Source organism: Onychomys torridus, chromosome 4, assembly GCF_903995425.1.
Source record: "Onychomys torridus chromosome 4, mOncTor1.1, whole genome shotgun sequence".
Classification (NCBI taxonomy): Eukaryota; Metazoa; Chordata; class Mammalia; order Rodentia; family Cricetidae; genus Onychomys; species Onychomys torridus.
This window is the reverse complement of record NC_050446.1, coordinates 39100819-39120468: the sequence shown is the minus strand read 5'-3', so window position 1 is coordinate 39120468 and position 19650 is coordinate 39100819. Positions and strand designations below refer to the sequence as shown.

General features: G+C 37.4%; 1 protein-coding gene across 6 annotated transcripts in view; it reads right to left on the bottom strand.

Moving 5' to 3' along the window:
- The window catches only part of Slc4a10 (solute carrier family 4 member 10), a 276084-nt gene that overhangs the window by 134016 nt on the left and 122418 nt on the right, over positions 1-19650 (bottom strand). For all 6 annotated transcript variants that reach the window (XM_036185514.1, XM_036185518.1, XM_036185516.1 and 3 more), the window contains exon 3: positions 6082-6228. In XM_036185514.1, coding sequence (XP_036041407.1) covers positions 6082-6228 — 147 coding nt within the window. The remainder of the gene's footprint in view (positions 1-6081; positions 6229-19650) is intronic.

The window sequence follows — 19650 nt, the reverse complement described above, 5'->3', positions numbered from 1 at the left end:
CTTAGTTGATGTCATTCTTGTGGATTCCTTGGATTGTTGACTCCCCAAGGTAAGCTTTATCCTCTCTGAGGAGTGGATAGGGGGTGAGGCTGGGGAGGTGGGAGATGGGAGAAAGGGAGGGAAGGGGAACTGGGATTGGTACATAAAATGAAAAACAATGTTTTAAAGAAATACAGAAAGAAAAAGGAAAACATCAAGCAATATATAAAAGAAGGACCTAAGGTATAACACATAACTGCTCAGTGGAGACTCTGAAAGCCAGAAGGGCCGCAACGGATATTCTATAAGTTTTGATGGACCAGGGATGTTAGACTAGACTACTACACCCAGCAAAACTATCAATCACAATCAACAGAGAAAGAAAATAATTCACAAGAAAATCAATTTTATGAAATTCCTATCTAGTAATCCAGCTCTACAAAAGGTTCTAGAAGGAAAATGTCAGCCTGAAGAGGTTAACCACACCCAAAAAGACACAGAATAGATACTCCCAAAACAGTAAATCAAAAGAGGGTAAAAACCCACAGCATATTAAGAAAATAAAAGGAATCAATAAACACTGCTCATTGATAACTCTCAATATGAATAGTTTCAATTTCCCAATAAAAAGACATAGATTAACAGATTGGATTGGAAAATGGGATCCACCTTTCTGCTGCATCCTAGAAATATATCTCGCCATCAAGAATATATATCAACTTAGGACAAAAGGGTGGAGAAAGGTATTCTAAGCAAATGGACCCCAGGAACAAGTAGATACAGCCATTTTAGTATGTGATAGACTTCAAACTAAGATAAACAAAAGTGCTATGAAAGCACACTACACATAATTTAATTTAATTTTACACATCAGCCATGGATTCCCCTGTCCTCCCCCTCCTATCCCTCTCCTCCTCCCAGCCCCTCCTCCCATTCCCATCTCCCCCAGGGCCAAGACTCCCCTGGGGATCCATTTAAACCTGGTGGATTCAGTACAGGCAGGTCCTGTCCCCTCCTTCCAGGCTGAGCAAAGTGTCCCTGTGTAAGCCCCAGGTTCCAAACAGCCAGCTCATGCACTAAGGACAGGTCCGGGTACCACAGCCTGGGTGCCTCCCAAACAGTTCAAGCTATTCAATTGTCTCACTTATCCAGAGGGCCTGATCCAGTTGGGGGCTCCACAGCTTTTGCTTCATAATTCATGTGCTTCCTTTAGTTTGGCTATTTGTCCCTGTGCTTTTTGCAGTCTTGGTCTCAACAATTCACACTGTTACAGTCCCTCCTCTTTCTCACTAATTGGACACCTGGAGCTCCACCTGGGGCCTGGCTGAGGATCTCTGCATCCACTTCCATCAGTTACTGGATGAGAGCTCCAGCACGACAGTTAGGGTGTTTGGCCATCTGATCACCAGACTAGATCAGATCAGGCTTTCTCTCGACCATTGCCAGTAGTCTACAGTGGAGGTATCATTGTGGATTTCTGGGGACCTCTCTAGCACTTTGCTTCTTCCTGTTCTCATGTGGTCTTCATTTATCATGGTCTGTTATTCCTTGTTCTCCCTCTCTGTTCTGGATCCAGCTGGGATCTCCTGCTCCCCTAAGCTCTCTTTCCCTTTAACCTTGCCCTTCATTACCCCAACTCACATCCAGGTTGTTCATGTAGATCTCATCCATTTCTTTGTCATTGGGCAATCCCTGTGTCTTTCTTAGGGTCCTGTTTTCTAGGTAGCCTCCCTGGAGTTGTGAGTGGCAGTCTAGTCATCTTTGTTTTACATCTAGTATCCTCCTATGAGTGAGTACATACCATGTTTGTCTTTCTGAGACTGGGCTCACTCAGGATAATTTTTTCTAGATCCATCCATTTGCCTGCAAACCGCAAGACAAAGCCACAGCCTACAGAATGGGAAAAGGTCTTCACCAACCCCACATATGACAGAGGGCGGATATCCAGAACATATAAAGAACTCTAGAAATTAGACATCAAGATGCCCAACAGTACAATTAAGAAATGGGCTATAGAACTAAACAGAGAATTCTCCACAGAGGAAGCTCAAATGACTGAAAGACATTTAAGGAATTGCTCAACATCCCTAATTATCCAGGAAATGCAAAACAAAATGACTCTTGACATACCACCTTACACCTGTCAGAATGGCTAAGATAAAAAACACTGAAGACAGCTTATGCTGGAGAGGATGTGGAGCAATATGGTGCTTTCTTAGCAAATTGGGAATCCATCTCCCCCAAGAACCAGCTATACCACTCTTGGGCATATACCCAAGGAATGCTCAATCATACCATACCACAAGGGCATTTGCTCAGCTATGTTCATATCAACATTGGTTGTAATATCCAGAACCTGGAAACAACCTAGATGCCCTTCAACTGAAGAATGGATAAAGAAAATACGGTACATATACACAATGGAGTACTACTCAGCAGAGAAAAAACAATGACACTATACACTTATAAAAGGAAAAATCCACCAATAGGATAATGTAATTCTAAAAATTTATGAATCAATCACAAGGGCACCCAAATTCATGAAAGAAACACTACTACAGCTAAACCATATATCTCGATGCTCACACAGATAAGGGGTTACTTTAATACCCCACTCACCTAAATACACAATTCACCAAGACAAAAACTAAACAGAGAAATTCTGGAGTTAAGTAACACCATAAATCAAATAGACTTCCAGATGTGTATTTTATCCAAACATAAAAGAATACACTTTCCTCTCAGCAGTTCATGGAACTTCCTCCAAAACTGACCACATACTTGGACACAAAGCAAGCCTCAGTTGTAAAATCACACTCTGCATCTAATCCTATCTAACCACCAAGGATTAAAGCTGGATCTCAACAACAGAAATAACAGAAAGTATACAAACTCGTGGAAACTGAACAATTACTACTGAATGAAATGTAGGTCAAAACGGAAATAAAGAAAGAAATTTAAAACAGTTTAGAATTTCATGAACATGAAAATACAACATAGCCAAACCTATGGGACATAAAGAAGGCAGTTCTAAGAGGTAAGTTCATAGCACTAAGTACCCTCATAAAAATTGTAGAGATTTCCTTAGAACTGCAAAAAATAATACCCAAAAGTGAAATAGTCAAGAAACAAGCAAGAAATAAAAATCAGGACTGAAATCAACAAAATAGAAACAAGCAGAAAAAAACAAGAAAACTAAAATGATCTATGAAACAATGAGTTGGTTCCTTTAGAAAAATTAACAAGATTAGCAAACCCTTAGCCAAATTAACTAAAAGATGGTGAGAAGATCCAATTTAATAAAATTAGAGATGAAAAAAAAGACATTACAATAAAATAAATAAAACATTAACCCCACTTGCTAGAAGTCATTTGGAACTTGAAAAATCAACAAAGGACTTGTATTCATATTATAGAAATATTCAGCACAACAGTAAGAAAAAAATCAAATTACAAAACACATAACTTTGATAGTCATTTCACAGAGGAAGCTATCAAAATGCACATGCATTTTCCCAATTCCATTGTTGATAAAGAAATATAAATTAAAGCAATGAGGTGCTATTACTCATATTTCCAGAGTATCTGATATTAAAATAGTAGCATTATCAACTCTTACTTAAAAGTGTAAAGTGAAATAAGTACTGATGCCCTGTTAGTCAGAGTGTAAATATGTACCTGTTAGGAGAAAGTACTTGGTATTACCTGTTAAAGTTGAAAATATACACACTCTATGGTGTAGCAATAAGCAGCCTAACTCGTGTGTATAAAATGTGCACTGGCAGACATGAAATAAAAGTGACCACATGACTTTGCTCATAGTTGCTCCTACACTCTGAATTTTTATCAACAGCAAAATGCTTAACATACAGAAGCATATTTGTATATTACATAATAATGAAAATGAATAAACTAAAGCTACATCAGAAAACATTAGTGAGTTTTCGTTTTCTACAAAAAGAATATTGATCTCCTGGAGGATCTCCTTTATATAAATTCAAGAACAGGAAAAACAGTGTGTTTAGGAAGACAGGATATCAAGCCTTCCTAGAGATTAAGAATAGTGATCTGGACAAAACAGAGAGGGTCTGGAGTCAGGTCAGTTGGTTGTTAATTGGGTGTTTCTAAATCATAGTTCAGTGAGTTGTGCAAGTGTTAATTTATGTTTTAGTACTTGTGACTCCTATTATACTGTAGGAAAATAAAATTTTAAGACATTTTGGTTATTATCAGTCACCAAATTTGGGAATTAAAATAGGAGCAAAAGCTATTCTCTATCAAAACATAGCTCTTTGAATTCAGATTTTCTCTGTCTCACATTCTCCTGGTGTGCATTCAATTTGCCACCTAAACCTAGAAAAGTACTCCATCTAATTCCAAGACTGTGCTAATATATACAGTATCTGTGTATACAATATTTTAAATAACTGGCTAATAGAGTTTATATTCTCAAATTTATTTCTACTCCTTATAGATTAACCAAAAGTAACTGACATAATCCTCTTAATCTTCTTGTAACATTCTTTGAGAGACTGAAGGGGAAAAAAAAATCAATTTTTCTGAATTTCACTCAAAGTCATTCATATTTTTACTGACTATAAGTTCACACTTCAAACTGTTCATTCTAAAATACTCATTAATAATCCCACTTAGAGACCAAATTTTTAATTACACAAAGTGAGTAAAGTCTGACACTATAACTAACAAGATGCAAAACTGAGCAGTTTCCATTTGTTATAGTAGAGAAGAGTGTTAAATATTTATATCATATTTTCATGAAAACTGCTGCATTTACTGATTACAGTATCAAAAGTAAGGGGGTAGAGACAAGTGTAGTTAGCAAACTGCTTGTTGCGCAAACATGACAACCTGAGTTCAGATCCCTGGCAGCCACAAAAAAGCCAGGCCTGGCAGTGTATAGCAAAGTGCAGAAAGGAGGAACCCCGGTGTTGGCTGGCCAGCCTATTTATTGGCCAGTGAACTCCAAGTTTACTAAGAGGCTTGTCTCAGAAAAATCAAGGTGATAGCAACTGAGGAAAATACTTGATGTCAGCTTCTGACCCCTTCCACGTATATTACCCATATGGACACATACACACAAGCATGTATATAAACATGAACGCATGCATACATACACCTAAAATTGCTTTAAAATTACAGTGATTTAATCTCCTTTGTTGTTAGATAATATTTTATGTAATCAAACATCCTCATTCCCACCACTACACAGTCAATCATTTTCTAACTCACTGGGAAATCACATCCCAGTGTTCTAGTGAACCAAAAGCAGTCATCACTTATCTTTTAGCTATGCAAAAGGTCTTTGCTTTTAAAAACCGACAGGTTCCTAAAACCACAAGTCAGATAACAAGTAGCATTACGTCTGATGATGTGGAGCATGTACTTGGGTAAGAGAATTCTCAAGAGTACCAAATTTCAAACATTTCTCCAAAGATGTTGTTAAGTTGATGGCTAACCTAGAAGTTTTAGCTCAAATTATTCTGTGTTTCACTGGTTCAAACACCACTTTACAACATACAATGTGAAACATCTGGATTTCCAGCAGATAAACCTCATGCTTCTTGGGGTTTTTCCTATTTATTCTACATGTCTTTGGGAAGTAATTTCTGAACAATTTTGAGGCACTTGCAGCAATATCTTATAATGTTTTCTCTGGAATCCTTCCAAGTTAAAAAAAAATTGTCAACAGAATATTTCTTTGAAGCTTTCTTTCAGTATAGAAATATTTATCACAAGTCCTCAGTATATAGAATATCAAATTTCCAATTGAGTATGATGGTTTTTAGAATATGGTACAAATCTCAACATGTGACTGAGTATTTGAGTTTACCCATTATAGAATAGGATTAAAAGCAAATGATTGATCCTACTAAAGAAACTTGACAAAAATGACATGCAGGAAGTTACATTGTTTGGAGTCTGCCCGTGAACCAATGGTGTTCCTGACGAAGCAGATCTTAGGTCTAAGCCTCAGTAAAGATACTCAAATAGTTTGGGAAGGAAGGAAGTAGGTGGCATTAAAAAGCCGGTGCCTTATGCATTGGGGGAATAATTTATTAAAACAAAGAGAATGATGCTTACCAAAAGAAGGTGACTCTCGTCCATCCTCTAGCCCCGAATCTCTCTCTCTGTCCCTCTTTCTGTGCTTATGACCACGATGCCTGTGACGACGATGGCTTTTTCTTCCACCCAGGGGCACATGAACTCCAATAAATAATGTTCGATGACCTTCATTACAAAATAAGTACACAAATTAAAACTCTCAATATTCCAGAACACAGAAGATGATGATTTACATGTTAAAGGGATCTCAGTTCAATTCAATTCAGAACAGTAAATTATTTTTGAGCATTTATGGTGCATAAAGCTTAATGGCTTGGTATTGCATTTTAGTATAGTTTTTTAAAATGATATTTAGTTAAGTGTACCACAGATGTAAAAACCAAACATGAATAATATTAGGTATTTTGCTATAATTTTACAACTATTATTTTTATTAACTATCTTAATAATTTCTCTGTTATCATTCACCATACTATAATCACAATTATACTCTTCATTAGAAAAAACATCTGATTTCACCCTACACTTAATTGTTTTATTTTACCAATTCTCTACTACTGTTTATAATAAAAATACTACAATAATGTCCCTACTAATGGCAAGGTGTTTTTTTTTTTTTCAGTCATTCTCTTCTTTGTGTTGTATTTCATTCATATTATTGACTTTGTTGATCTCTCTTTTATTTACTCATTGAAAGCTGGGGATGTCATTATCTATCTGTGTGTGTGTGTGTGTGTCTGTGTGTGTGTGTGTCTCTGTGTGTGTGTCTGTGTGTGTGTCTGTGTGTGTGTGTGTGTATGCGCACACATGCACACACTATAGGCTCCAAGACATACACCTTGATGTCAGATTTCTCTCTTGAACTCACAATCTATATATTGTCCTAACTACCAGACATAATCAGCTAAACAACCTTCTCACAGGCTTGTGATCTTCAGCAAGTCTATGAAACTCACAATATTTTTCTTTTGCTCCAAGTATGAGTTATCTGTCATCTATCTTAATGAATATACCACCTATCCATTCATCTCATGTTCTCTTCCATATCCCAGCTGTTACTATCTTGTTTTGGACCCTTGTCTTCTTTAACCAAGATAATTAGAACATCTGTCCCCTTTTGTGTATTACATTTAGGTCTAGCATCAATATGGAGATAGTTTTAATGGAAATAGGTCTTATTCTAGATTATATTCCAAATAACCATGGTGTCTATATTCTAATATGAATATCCTAAATGTCTAGAATTTATTTTAAATACCAAATTAGTTCACTAGATTTTTTTACCTAAATGCTTTATTCTTTATGTGCAAAGAAAAACTCGCACATAAATAACTATAGTAACTTTATTCACAGCTATGCCTATCACTTAATAGGAATAAAGAAATGTATATTCTAAGAAAATAAAAAGTAAGCAATTAAGAGGAAATTTGTATAAGAAAAGCACAATTTTTAAAAAGTAGATTGTATGACTCCCTTAATAAAATATTTTAGCTCTAAAAACTTTCTCAAATACAAAATAGCACATATGCCACAATACCAGAGCCTGGGGCTTTTTGTCTCCTCCCAAACCTCATATATTAAGTTTTCAACCCTGATTGTGACTATTTTGGAATCTGGGCATTCATAGAGACAGTTAAATGAAACAGCATTATAAAGTGGCCCAGATCCAATTAGTCTTTTGACAAGAAGAGACATTAAGGACTCTTCCCTTGATTGCTTTCTAAGTAGAGACACAAAAAAGCAATGTGGGAATATACAGAGAGACCGCTCCCCATAAGCCAAAGCAAGAACCAAGGTACACCTGCCATAGACTCCCTACATCTAGAACTGTGAGAAAATTAAATTCTATGGCATCTTGTAATGGCACTCCTAGCTAGCTAACACACAGAGAGAACATTAACTAAAATTCTTGTGGTAATATTAAATTTCAGGAGACAATTAAATTGTGAGGTTTCTTAGATATTCAGTGCCTATTACTTAGGCCGACAGTATTTCCTTTAAAGGAATAAATGAACTATATAGTTTTAGTGACTATTATTGTACTAAAATTGTGTTTTAATTTTAAAATCATAAAAGAATTTATTTTGAGACAGAATCAAAATACTTCCAAGTCCTAGAAGCATTAAAACCAAGACTGGCATTCTAACCCTGAAAGAAAATCTGATATTATGTTTATACATTGGTAAGGGAAATTAATGGCATAAACCTGAAGTAATTATATATCAATCCTCTGAAAAAATGTCAAGCTAAAAATAGTCTCTGTATTTGTTTTTTGTGTATGTGCTGAATGGATCCACACAGGCAAACGAAAACAGTAACTGTTTCAACTAATTCACTTCAAATGCTAAAATGCACAGCTTTTACTGGTAATGGAGCCTTTAGACAAGAAATAAAGAAAAGGAATTCACATCTATTCATATCTCACCTTGTTTATCACTGCATTCATGACAACATTGCTCTGGGATGCAGTATAAGTTATAAAGCAGTAATTGAAAGTCTGTTCTCTGAGCTTGAGTTAAATGCTTACTGACCTTCAAATCCTGTCTCTGCAATACATTTATATAAGCTTGTTTCATAAACATAGAACAAGCACAACTAACATGGACTTCACTGTAATAATTGCTTTTGATCCCCAAATCTAATGTTGTGGTTTTGAATTAAAGAAAGAACATAAATATTTAAAAGTTACTGACATTCAGGAGATTTTCTACAGGGTGTACAGCTTCACCTTTCGGCTAAGATGACATATATGTGTTGTCTACACGTATTCAGATAATATAATGGATATGACAAAATGTTGAACACACTATCTGTTACACAAAGAACATTGATACTTTTATTTTGCTCTTCTGTTCACACTGCCAACCATCAAGGGCTTAATGGAGTAAGAAGGAAAAACAAAGTTTCTTAGTCACAGGTCATTGTCTTCCTGTTTATTTCTATATTTACCAACGTTTCTATATTAACCCTGGCTTAACAGAGGATCACCTCGGGTCATTGATGTTTCCTATGATACTATATCATCCAACACTGCATTTCCTCATCTGATAAGTCATTTAAGGAGAAAAAGATTTCAAGAAACTAATGATGGACTTATTCTGTGATAAACTGGAAATCATTGATCCTGATCTGAATTACTTTTCAGGATTATATAGAAAGCAGATTTTATTTTTATAAGTAAAATTTTTACTGAAAAGAAAACTTTAAAACAGGCATAAATCAATTAAAATTTCAACATGAATTTCCTTTTTATTGAAAATAGCTTTTTTTCCCTCACTTAATATATTCTGTTTATGTTTCCCCCTTCCTCTACTCCTCTCAGGTCCTCCTCATCTCTCTTCCCAACTGGATCCACCCTCTGGATCTCTCATTAGAAAACAGACTTCTAAGAGATAATATTAAAATAAAATAAGTTTTTAAAAAACCTAACACATCAGAATTGTACAAAACAAACAGAAGGAAAGGAGCCCAAGAGAACGCCCAAGAAACAGAGACCCATTCATTTCCACACTCATGAATCTCATAAAAACACTAAACTGGAAACAATAATATATAAGCAAAGGACCTATAAGGTAAAAGAAGGAGGAAAATATAAATAAAATTAAAGTGAATAGATAAAATTAATAAGAAAAAGGGGAAAGCCCTGAGATGATATTATGAGACAAGGAACCTCTGAAGATGCATTTGAGTTTTCTGTTGGCCATCTACTGCTGGACATGCAGCCCATCACCAAGAATAGTTTGTTTCCTTGGAGGAAACTAAATTTTCATTTGCAAGCAGTTATCAACTGGAGTTAACTTTCAGGTTAGAGATGGGGGCATTTGTCCATTCCTCCTTTCAGCCCTAGGGCCCCATCTGGAGTAGACCCATGCAGTCTAGTAAGAAGAATTGTTCCTAAAAGCAGGCATCAGAGTCAGAGACAGCCCCTGCTCACACTGTTAGGAGTCTCACAAGAAGCCCATGCTACACAACTGTAACATATATGCAGAGAGCCTAAGTCAGTCCCATGCAGGCTCCCTGGTTTTCAGTTCAGTCTCTGTGAGCCCCTATGAACCCAGGTTAGTTGAATTTGTGGTTTTCCTCATCGTGTCTTTGACCCCTCTGGCTCCTACAGTCCTTCCTCCCCCTCTTCTCACGGTGGGATTTTTTAAAGTCACTTATATATACTATCATATGATCTGCAAATAAAGATATTTTGACTTCTGTCTTTCCAGTCTGTATCCCGCTGGTGTCCTTCAGTTGCTTTATTGCTCTATGTAAGACTTCAAGAACTATATTGAACAGGTATATAGACAGTAGGCCAACTTGACTTGTTCTTGATTTTAGTGGCACTGCTTTAAGTTCTCCATTTAAATTGATGTTGGCTATGGGCTTGCTGTAAATTACTTTTATTACATTTGTATTCCTAATCTCTCCAAAACTTTTATAATGAAAGGTTCTTGGATTTTGTCAAAGGCCTTCTCTGTATAAAATTAGATGATCATGTGGTTTGTTTGTTTGTTTGTTTGTCTTTCCATCTGTTTATATGGTGGATTACATTTATAGATTTATCTATCATCCCTGCATCTCTGGGATAAAACCAGATTATGGTAGATGATCTTATTGATGTTCAATAATAATCTTTGTGTCATGGTCAAGTATAGAATCATTTAGACATGAGAATATCTTGAAAACATAAGCAGAAACAGTATCAAGTGAGGAAAAATGTTTGAGACAAGTACAGAACATTAAAATCAAACAAAATCCCAGCACAGAGAAAGGCAATTGAAAACAAAGTCTCAACTGTAAACAGAACGCTATTTGCAATTGATACTTGCTGAGAAAATTTAAATCAATTTTCTTCAATGGACTGTCACAAGATATATACTCCACAGCAGGCTACATGCCCAGAAGTAGTTGGACAACCCAAAACAAATTTTGTGTGTGTGGGGGGGGGAGGGGGGGCATGTTTGCTTTTTGTTTCGTTTTGTTTTTTTTTTTAACCTTTGTTTTTGTTTTATATTTGTTTTAAGAGAGAAAGGATGAAAATGGGTGGGTAGGGAGGATTTGGGAGAAGTTGGGAGAGTGGAAAGAATATGAACAAAAACAAAAAATCTGTTTCATAAAAAAATGAATAAGTAAATATATTATTTGCATAGCAAAATCAATCATCCCTAGAATTTAGGATGAAAGCTAAAAACATGATTATTATTCTCAATTTCTTGCCAAATTGTGCCTGAGTGCTTTCTTCAAGAAGTCTTTGAAAACTCAATCCAAATCCTTCCTTAGTTGAGTCTTTGTTAGATGAGAAGTTTGAGATCACAGGAGTTTTCATAGAACTCACAATGAATTCTGAGAATAATGGATGCAAATAGAAAACAGCCATGGACTGGGAAAAATGTCTCCCCTAAAGATCAGAGCTTTATTTTTAACACATATGTCAGTAAAGAGAAAAAAAAAGTACCTTTTTCCAAAGAGCAAAACAATGACTCAATAAAAACAGTATTACTTCTGTGACCAAACCATGTTAAATCTTGGCGTGACACTGAAATTATGTTGATACTATTGTGATGAGAAGAATCTAAATTGTAAACATTTTAATTAGACGATAATACCAGCACTAAAGGAGTTCTTGATGCAGAGATGGCTGCAGCTTGTGTAATGTTTACATTGCACAGTGAATAAAAAGATGCATTTGATGACTAATGTTAACAACGATATTTAAAATCTAAAACACTTTTCTTTTTTATTTATCTGACTTGAAGGAAGTCAAACCATCTACTCATGAAGAGTATTGTGTTTTATTCTGTGAAATGACTATACCACACAGCTGGTACATAATTACTGGGATGCTATCACCATTTAGATATGTCAATCACAGTAAACAGTCATTACATACATTAAATACATACATTAAGCTGAATAAGCATGTGATCTTTAACACAATGTAGACTCTAAAACAGTCTGAAAACACAAGACATCACTTATTATAATGTATCAAGGAATTTTAATACAACAGAAAATCTTTGCTGAGGGAAAGCAACAGAGAAAAAAAGAAGGAATATAATATGAATTCATGTGTGCATACAGCAAAAGATATAATTAGACCACTGCATGGTTTGTCCTTGTTTTGTTTTTCTAAAAGAAGAAGGAAGCATTAAATGAGTACTGGTCACATTTACCTGCCTTTGGTCCACATTTATATTCATTACCAAAGAAAAGCCTCATTGATGACTGTACTAGATAGAAGGTAGAAATCTTGAAAGCCTCATAGTTGCACGTGAAAAGAGGCATAGCCCAGTGGTGGTGGCATGTGCCTTTAATCCAAGCACACGGGAGGCAGAGGCAGGTGGATCTCTGTCACTTCGAGGCCAGCCTGGTCTACAGAGTGAGTCCCAGGAAAGGCGCAAAGCTACACAGAGAAACCCTGTCTTGAAAAACAAAAACAAAAAAGAAAAAAGAAAAGAAGAAAAGGAAAGAAAGAAAGAAAGAAAGAAAGAAAGAAAGAAAGAAAGAAAGAAAGAAAGAAAAGAGGCATAGATAAGACTTCCAAATAGTTTAAAAGATAATGTGGCATGATCTAGCCATATAACTCTTGGGCATATACCCAAAGGACTCTACATCCTACTAAGGAAATAGTTACTCATCCATTTTCACTGCTGCTCTATTCATAATAACCAGAAATTGGAAATAGCCTAGATGCCCACCAACTAATGAATAGATAATAAAAACATTATATATTTACACAATGAAATATTACTCAACTATAAAGAAAATTAAGTTATAAAATTTGCAGGTCAATGGATGAAGCTAGGAACAATCATCCTAATCATCCTGTGTGAGGTAATCTGGACCCAAAAAGACAAATATTGCATGTTTTCTCTTATATATGAATGTTAGCTTTTAAACTTTCAATATATGTGCTACACTCCAAATAACCACGATATTAGGTTCCTATTGAGAGACCAGGAAGGAGGACAGGATCTCCATAAAAAGTAGAAATAGAATGTAGTCTTATGGCAATGTAAAGGGGAACTAGAAGAGAATGATTGAATAGGGAGAGGAATAAAAAAAAAGAAGCAGGGTAAGGGAAGGAATGTGGGGAAAAACAACTAACACTAAAGGCCTTTGGGAAAAAAACATATGGAAACCTATACTGGAGAAGCATCCTAAAATATACATATATGAAAATAATCTGAATGGAGTCTATATATAGTGCAGGAGACAATGCCCCAATTAGATATGCCACCAAGTCAAACCCCCAGTGCCAGGGGTGAGTTACATCTTACAGAGTCATTAGCCAACAGAGTTCCATGGACTACTCCAAATATCACAACACTCTTGGTGGCTCTCAGCAACCTGATGGTAGGTCCTTGTGTGAGAGATAATACTTACTTCTGCCATCAAGCAGAGAGAAGTCACTGGTGCCTAACCAGAAGCTTCACATCCACTGACTAGAGTTCATGGTGCTGGAAGTTACTCTTTGAGCTTCAGTCTCATATAGCTACAAATCCTGTGATCTACAACAGTGACATGTCTACCAGATATACTGATGAAACAGTGGCACAAGTGTCATGGAATAACCAACCCCATTGTGACTGAATGTAAGGCTCCTTCTATGAAGTGGAACTCATAACTTACATTGTTTAAGTGACCAAGAACCTGAAGGTAATGGGCCTGGCAGAAAATGTATCATTATTCTGCTGAAGGAACATAGCAATAAAATAACTCATGTGGAGGCCCACAGAAGTTTCCTACCTTATTGGATGAGCTTGCTTTACCTCCAGGGCTGCATCAGGTGTTTGGAAGGGTCTGCACTTGGTTGTGATAGGGGGAGGTCTTTTGCCCTGCCCCTCAGCATTCCTATAAAAAGTCCTTTTGAAGAGACAGAAGGGGGTGGCGGATATTGATCCAGGCCCTCCCAAAACTATCCTGTGTTTCTGTCTGTCTCTTCTCCATACTATCTTTCTATCTAAATACTTCTTATCCCTCTCTCCTCAAGGGCACCCTGGGAAAAAGTAGGAGCTGATCTCCCACAAACTCCTAATGAAATATTGCTATACCCATAGGTCAGTGCATTGCTCAACCCTCCATAAAAGAAGATTCTGAGAAAACAGAGACACAACAAGATTAATGCACACATGAACTCTCAGGGTCTGTGGCAGTACATAAAAGACCTGCACAGGTTCAAGCCACACAAAATTTCAGCAATGAAAAGGCAAAGTAGATTCAAAGTCTCACCTAGAGGTGAGAAGCTATTTGCAAGTCATACCTGCTGAGAAAGGGAAAATCACTTTTCTTCAGTGGAAGTACTAGGTATATCAACCATACCACCAGGCAGCTCCCATTCCCAGGAGTAGATAGTCAACATAAAATGAACTTGAATGTGTATTGGGTGGGGATGGGATGGTATTTTGGGGGCATTTTTTGTCTTATTCATTTTCTCTTTGTTTTGTTTTTGTGGATTTTTTTTTTGAGAGACAGATCATGAAGTTGAGCAGGGAGAAAAGTGAGGAAGGATCAGAGAATCTGGGAGGAGTTGGACAAGGGAGAAAAAGGGATCAAATAATATTGTATAAAAAAATTAAATAAAAAAAGAACCCAAAGTAACCATGTTAAAAAAGAAGAAAAGAGGAAGAGGAATCTCTTCAATCACCTCTTGAGTCTGTACTTGACGAGATGGCTTACTTTGACCAATGGGCATCAGCAAATGTATCACAGAGACTTGAAGAGAATTCATGCACTGGTTTCTACTCTCTATTGCTTTTGGGAATTCAAGCCACCATGTAACATGTTCAAATTAGGAGACTGAATGATGAGAGATCATGAACAGTTTTGTTGACAGCTCTCCTGTTAGGCTAAGGAATAACCAGTCAGCTTCTGCTGACAATCATCAGCTGACTACAGATGCAGGAGTCTGCTAATTTAGGACAGAATGAATAACTAGTAGATTTCCACCCAAACTGATGATCTGTAACTAATACCCTAGTTCACTTTTGTTGCTTCTCCTCTCCTAACATGTTGGTTGCCAACAGTTCAGTAGTATGTGGTAGAACCTGTGGATTTCTTCCATTTTTCCTAGCTGACTATCAGGAAGGCTCAACCCAGTCTGCAACCTATTTTTCTTTCTTTTAGATAGCATCTAAAGAACCATTTAGTAAGAGGGCAGGAAGAACCAAATCCCTTGCTTTGAGAGTTAAAGTCTGTAAAATATTTTTGAGACAACTGGTTTCTTACATGCAGCTAAACAGACAGGAATGGATAACCACCACCAGCTCCCACCTAGAACTAATACTGTGGCTGCGAACAGGCTGGCAAGATTCCCATCTCCACAGTAGCCACTAGATGTGTGTGTGTGTGTGTGTGTGTGTGTGTGTGTGTAGTATTGTATGTGCTACAGTTCTATTGAGATCACAGAACAACTTGTGGGAAATGGTTCTCTCTTCTACCAACTGGGCCTCGTGGCTCCAACTCAAGTCATCAGACTTGGCAGCAAGAACTTTTACCCACTGAATTCATCTCACTAGCCCATACCTGTTTTTAAAGGGGTAGATTAATGGGTCATCCTAATCACCACTACTAGAGATCTACAGATTTAAAAAATATGAAATAATAAATGAAACATTACATTGCCCTACAAATTGCTACCATTCATCATTAAAACATACAGTAGTTATATAAAATCCAAATTTAACTCGATATTCTATACATGTATCAGAAGGTAATTAAAATAAATTTTAAAGTTTTAATGTATTTTCCCTTTGTTGTCTCACACTTTATATTGCACCAATCCTACACTGACATGAAAGACTAAAAATGAAAATTGCTTAATCTCAATTATATTGAGGTTTTCTTTAATCACAATCCCAATGTTATCTAACTATAGAGATTTGATATCCTTCACTAGGTCTTGTCGCATGAAACAGAACAATGCCTGGGAAGAACAAGCTGGTGGTGTTTAGGAGGCTGTATGGTGGGAAAGACACATTAGGCAGCACACAGGAGATGACCGAGTGGAGTAAATCAGTGGGAATGGGAAAGATGACACTAATATCCATTCAGAGAATTTAGTAATATCATAATGTACAAAATAAGCACATAAAACTTTTAAATTGTATGTCTTGGTTTTAGATAATAGAAAAGATAAAAATGGTACAAAACATGCATGAAACAAACCAAAGAAACAGTTTAGAGAGCAAAAAAAATTATACAATTGTTGTCACTCATCAGAATGCATAATATATGTGAATACAGTAACTAATAAAGTAACTTCAAGCTGTTGTTTTTGAGAAGGTGATTATTTTCCACTAAATATATTGTACCTGAGATTTAAAAGATATTTTTAAACACCTGGCATTTCTACTAGCTGCACTCGGAATGCTCAATTATGCATGTAGTTCTAGTAACTAAGATACACATGAATCCTAGGAAACAATTTTCAAATAGAGAATTTTTAATTGAAAAATATTACTATCTATAAAATGTGTTCGTCTCCAATATTAGTCCTAACTCTCATCCATTTAAAATATTTATTTCATGTTATCTGCATCACTAAACGTGCCCCTTGGAGTCACATGACTTCCCATGACACAAAGGGAGGAGCTACCTACCACCTCTCTAACATCAGTGCTGCCTCCTCCATTACCCGCCCTCCCACTCACTCCAAAACTACATCATCCAGCATATCACTCCTACAATGCCTAATTCCAGGTACACCCAGATCTTATAAACCTGGGTGTGAATTTTAGACCCATTAATAGCACAGGTGCCCATCTTTTGGTGTGTTCTGAGGATAAGAAAAATAAGTCAATATAAATAAGATTTTATTATATTTTAAAATTGAATATATATAATTTAAAAAAAAATGGGTTTTTTGAGACAGGGTTTCTCTGTGTAGCTTTGCCCCTTTCCTGGATGTTGCTCTGTAGACTAGTCTGGCCTCCAACTCACAGAGATCTGCCTGGCTCTGCCTCCTGAGTGCTGGGATTAAAGGTGTGTGCTACTACTACCTGGCTATGTTATTTAGCTGTTTAAGGTTAGGCTCACAACCAAAAATATTTTTAAAAATTTTAATGTAATGTCATCTTTGTTTCTTTTTTTATTAAGAAATTTTTCATTCATTTTACTCATGAATCAGAGATCCTCCTCTTCCTTCCTCCCACCCCTTCAACCTCCCCACCCAAACCACCCCCTATGCCCCCCCACAAGAAGGCAGGGACACCCATGGGGAGGCACAACCAGTAGAGGCAACTCCAAGTCCTTCCCTCTGCCTCAAGGCTGCATGAGGTGTCCCATCATAGGTAGTGGGTTCCAAAATGTCCCTTCATGCACCAGGGATGGATTCTTATACTACTGCCAGGGGGCTCACCAAGCAAATCAAGATACACAATTGTCCAACCATACAGAGGGCCTAGTCCAGTCCCATGTAGGCTCCACAGCCATTGATCCTACTTTCATGAGTTCCATTAGTTTGGTTTAGTCATCTCTACATGTTTCCCCATCATGATCCTGATGCACATGCTCATAAAATCCCTTCACTCTCTCTCCAACTAGATTCCTGGAGCTCTGCCTAGTGTTTGGCTGTGGATCTCTTCATCTGCCTCCATCAATCATTAGAGAAAAGTTCTATAATGACAATTAGGGTATTCACCAATCTGATCACTGGGGCAAGCCAGTTCAGTTCAGGCACTCTCTCCACTATTTCTAATAGTACAAGCTGGGGTCATCCTTGGGGATTCCTGGCAACTTCCCTAGCACTGGGTTTCTCTCAATAACCATGATATCTCCCTCCATCATTGTATCTCTCTCATTGCTCTCCCACTCCATCCCTGCTCCAACTCAACCATCCTATTCCCTTACGTTCTCATCCCCCATGCCCCACCCTCCATTGCTCACCTCTCACCCCCAGGTTACTCATGGAGAAATCATCTATTTATCCTTTCCAGGGTAATCCATGTATTCATCTTTGGGTCTTCCTTTTTAGCGCACATCTCTGGAGTTGTGAGTTGTCTGGTTTTCTTTTGCTTTACTTATAGTATCCACTTATGAGTGAGCACATACCATGTTTGTCCTTCTGAGTCTGGGTTACCTCACTCAGGATGATGTTTTCTAGTTCCATCCATTTTCCTGCAAACCTCATGATGTCATTGTTTTTCTCTGCTGAGTAGTACTCCATTGTGTATATGTAACACATTTTCTTTATCCATTCTTCTGTTGTGGGGCATCTAAGTTGTTTCCAGGTTCTGGCTATTACAAACATTGCTGGTAGGAACATAGTTAAGCATGTGTCCTTGTGGCATGATTGAGCATTCCTTGGGTATATGCCCAAAAGTGGTATAGCTGGGTCTTGAGGAAGATTGATTCCCAATTTTCTCAGAAAGCACCATACTGATTTCCAAAGTGGCTGTACAAGTTTGCACTCTCACCAACAGTAGAGGAGTGTTCCCCTTGCTCCACATCCTCTCCAATATAAGCTGTCTGCAGTGGTTTTTATCTTAGCCATTCTAACAGCTGTAAGATAATATCTCAGTCATTTTGATTTGCATTTCCCTGATTACTAAGGATGGTGAGCAATTCCTTAAATGTCTTTCAGCCATTTGAGATTCTTCTGTTGAGAATTCTCTGTTAAGCTCTGTAGCCCATTTTTAAACAAGATTGTTCATTATTTTGATGTCTATTTTCTTGAGTTCTGTATATATATTCTGGAGATCAGCCCTTTGTCAGATGTGGGGTTGGTGGAGATCTCTTCCCATTCTATAAGCTGTTTTGTTTGTCTTATTGACCATGTCATTTACTCTACAAAAGCTTCTCAGTCTCAATAGGTCCCATTTATTAATTGTATCTCTCAGTGTCTGTGCTACTGGTGTTATATTTAGGAAGTGGTCTCCTGTGCCAATGTGTTCAAGGTTACTTCCTACTTTCTCTTCTATCAGATTCAGTGTAACTGATTTTATATTGAGGTCTTTGATCCAATTGGACTTGAGGTTTTTTATAAATATTTTTATTTTATAATTAACTTAGTTTTACATATCAGCCACAGATTCCCCTGTCCTCCCTCCTCCCACTCCCCTGGCTTCCCACCCAATTGACCCCCCATTCCCACCTCCTCCAATGCAAGGTCTTCCCTGAGGAGTCAGACCAGCCTGGTAGAATCAGTTGAGGCAGGTCCAGTCCCCCCTCCTCCCTGCACCAAGGCTGAGCAAAGTATCTCAGCATAGGCCCTAGGTTCCAAAAAGCCACCAAGGACAGGTTCTGGTCCCACTGCCTGGGGGGCTCCTAAACACTTCAATCAATCTCATCAACTGTCTCACTTATCCAGAGGGCCTGGTCCAGTTTCATAGGGGCTGCTCAACTATTGGTTCACAGTTCATGTGTTTCCACTAGTTTGGCTATTTGTCCCTGTGTTTTTCCAATCATGGTCTTGATATCTCTTGCTCATATAATCCCTCCTCTCTCTCACTGATTGGACACCTGGGGCTCTACCTGGGGCTTGGCTGTGGATCTCTGCATCTGCTTCCATCAGTCACTGGATGAGGGTTCTATCATGACAGTTAGGGTATTCGGCTATTGGATCACCAGAATAGGTCAGCTCAGGCACTGTCTCGACCA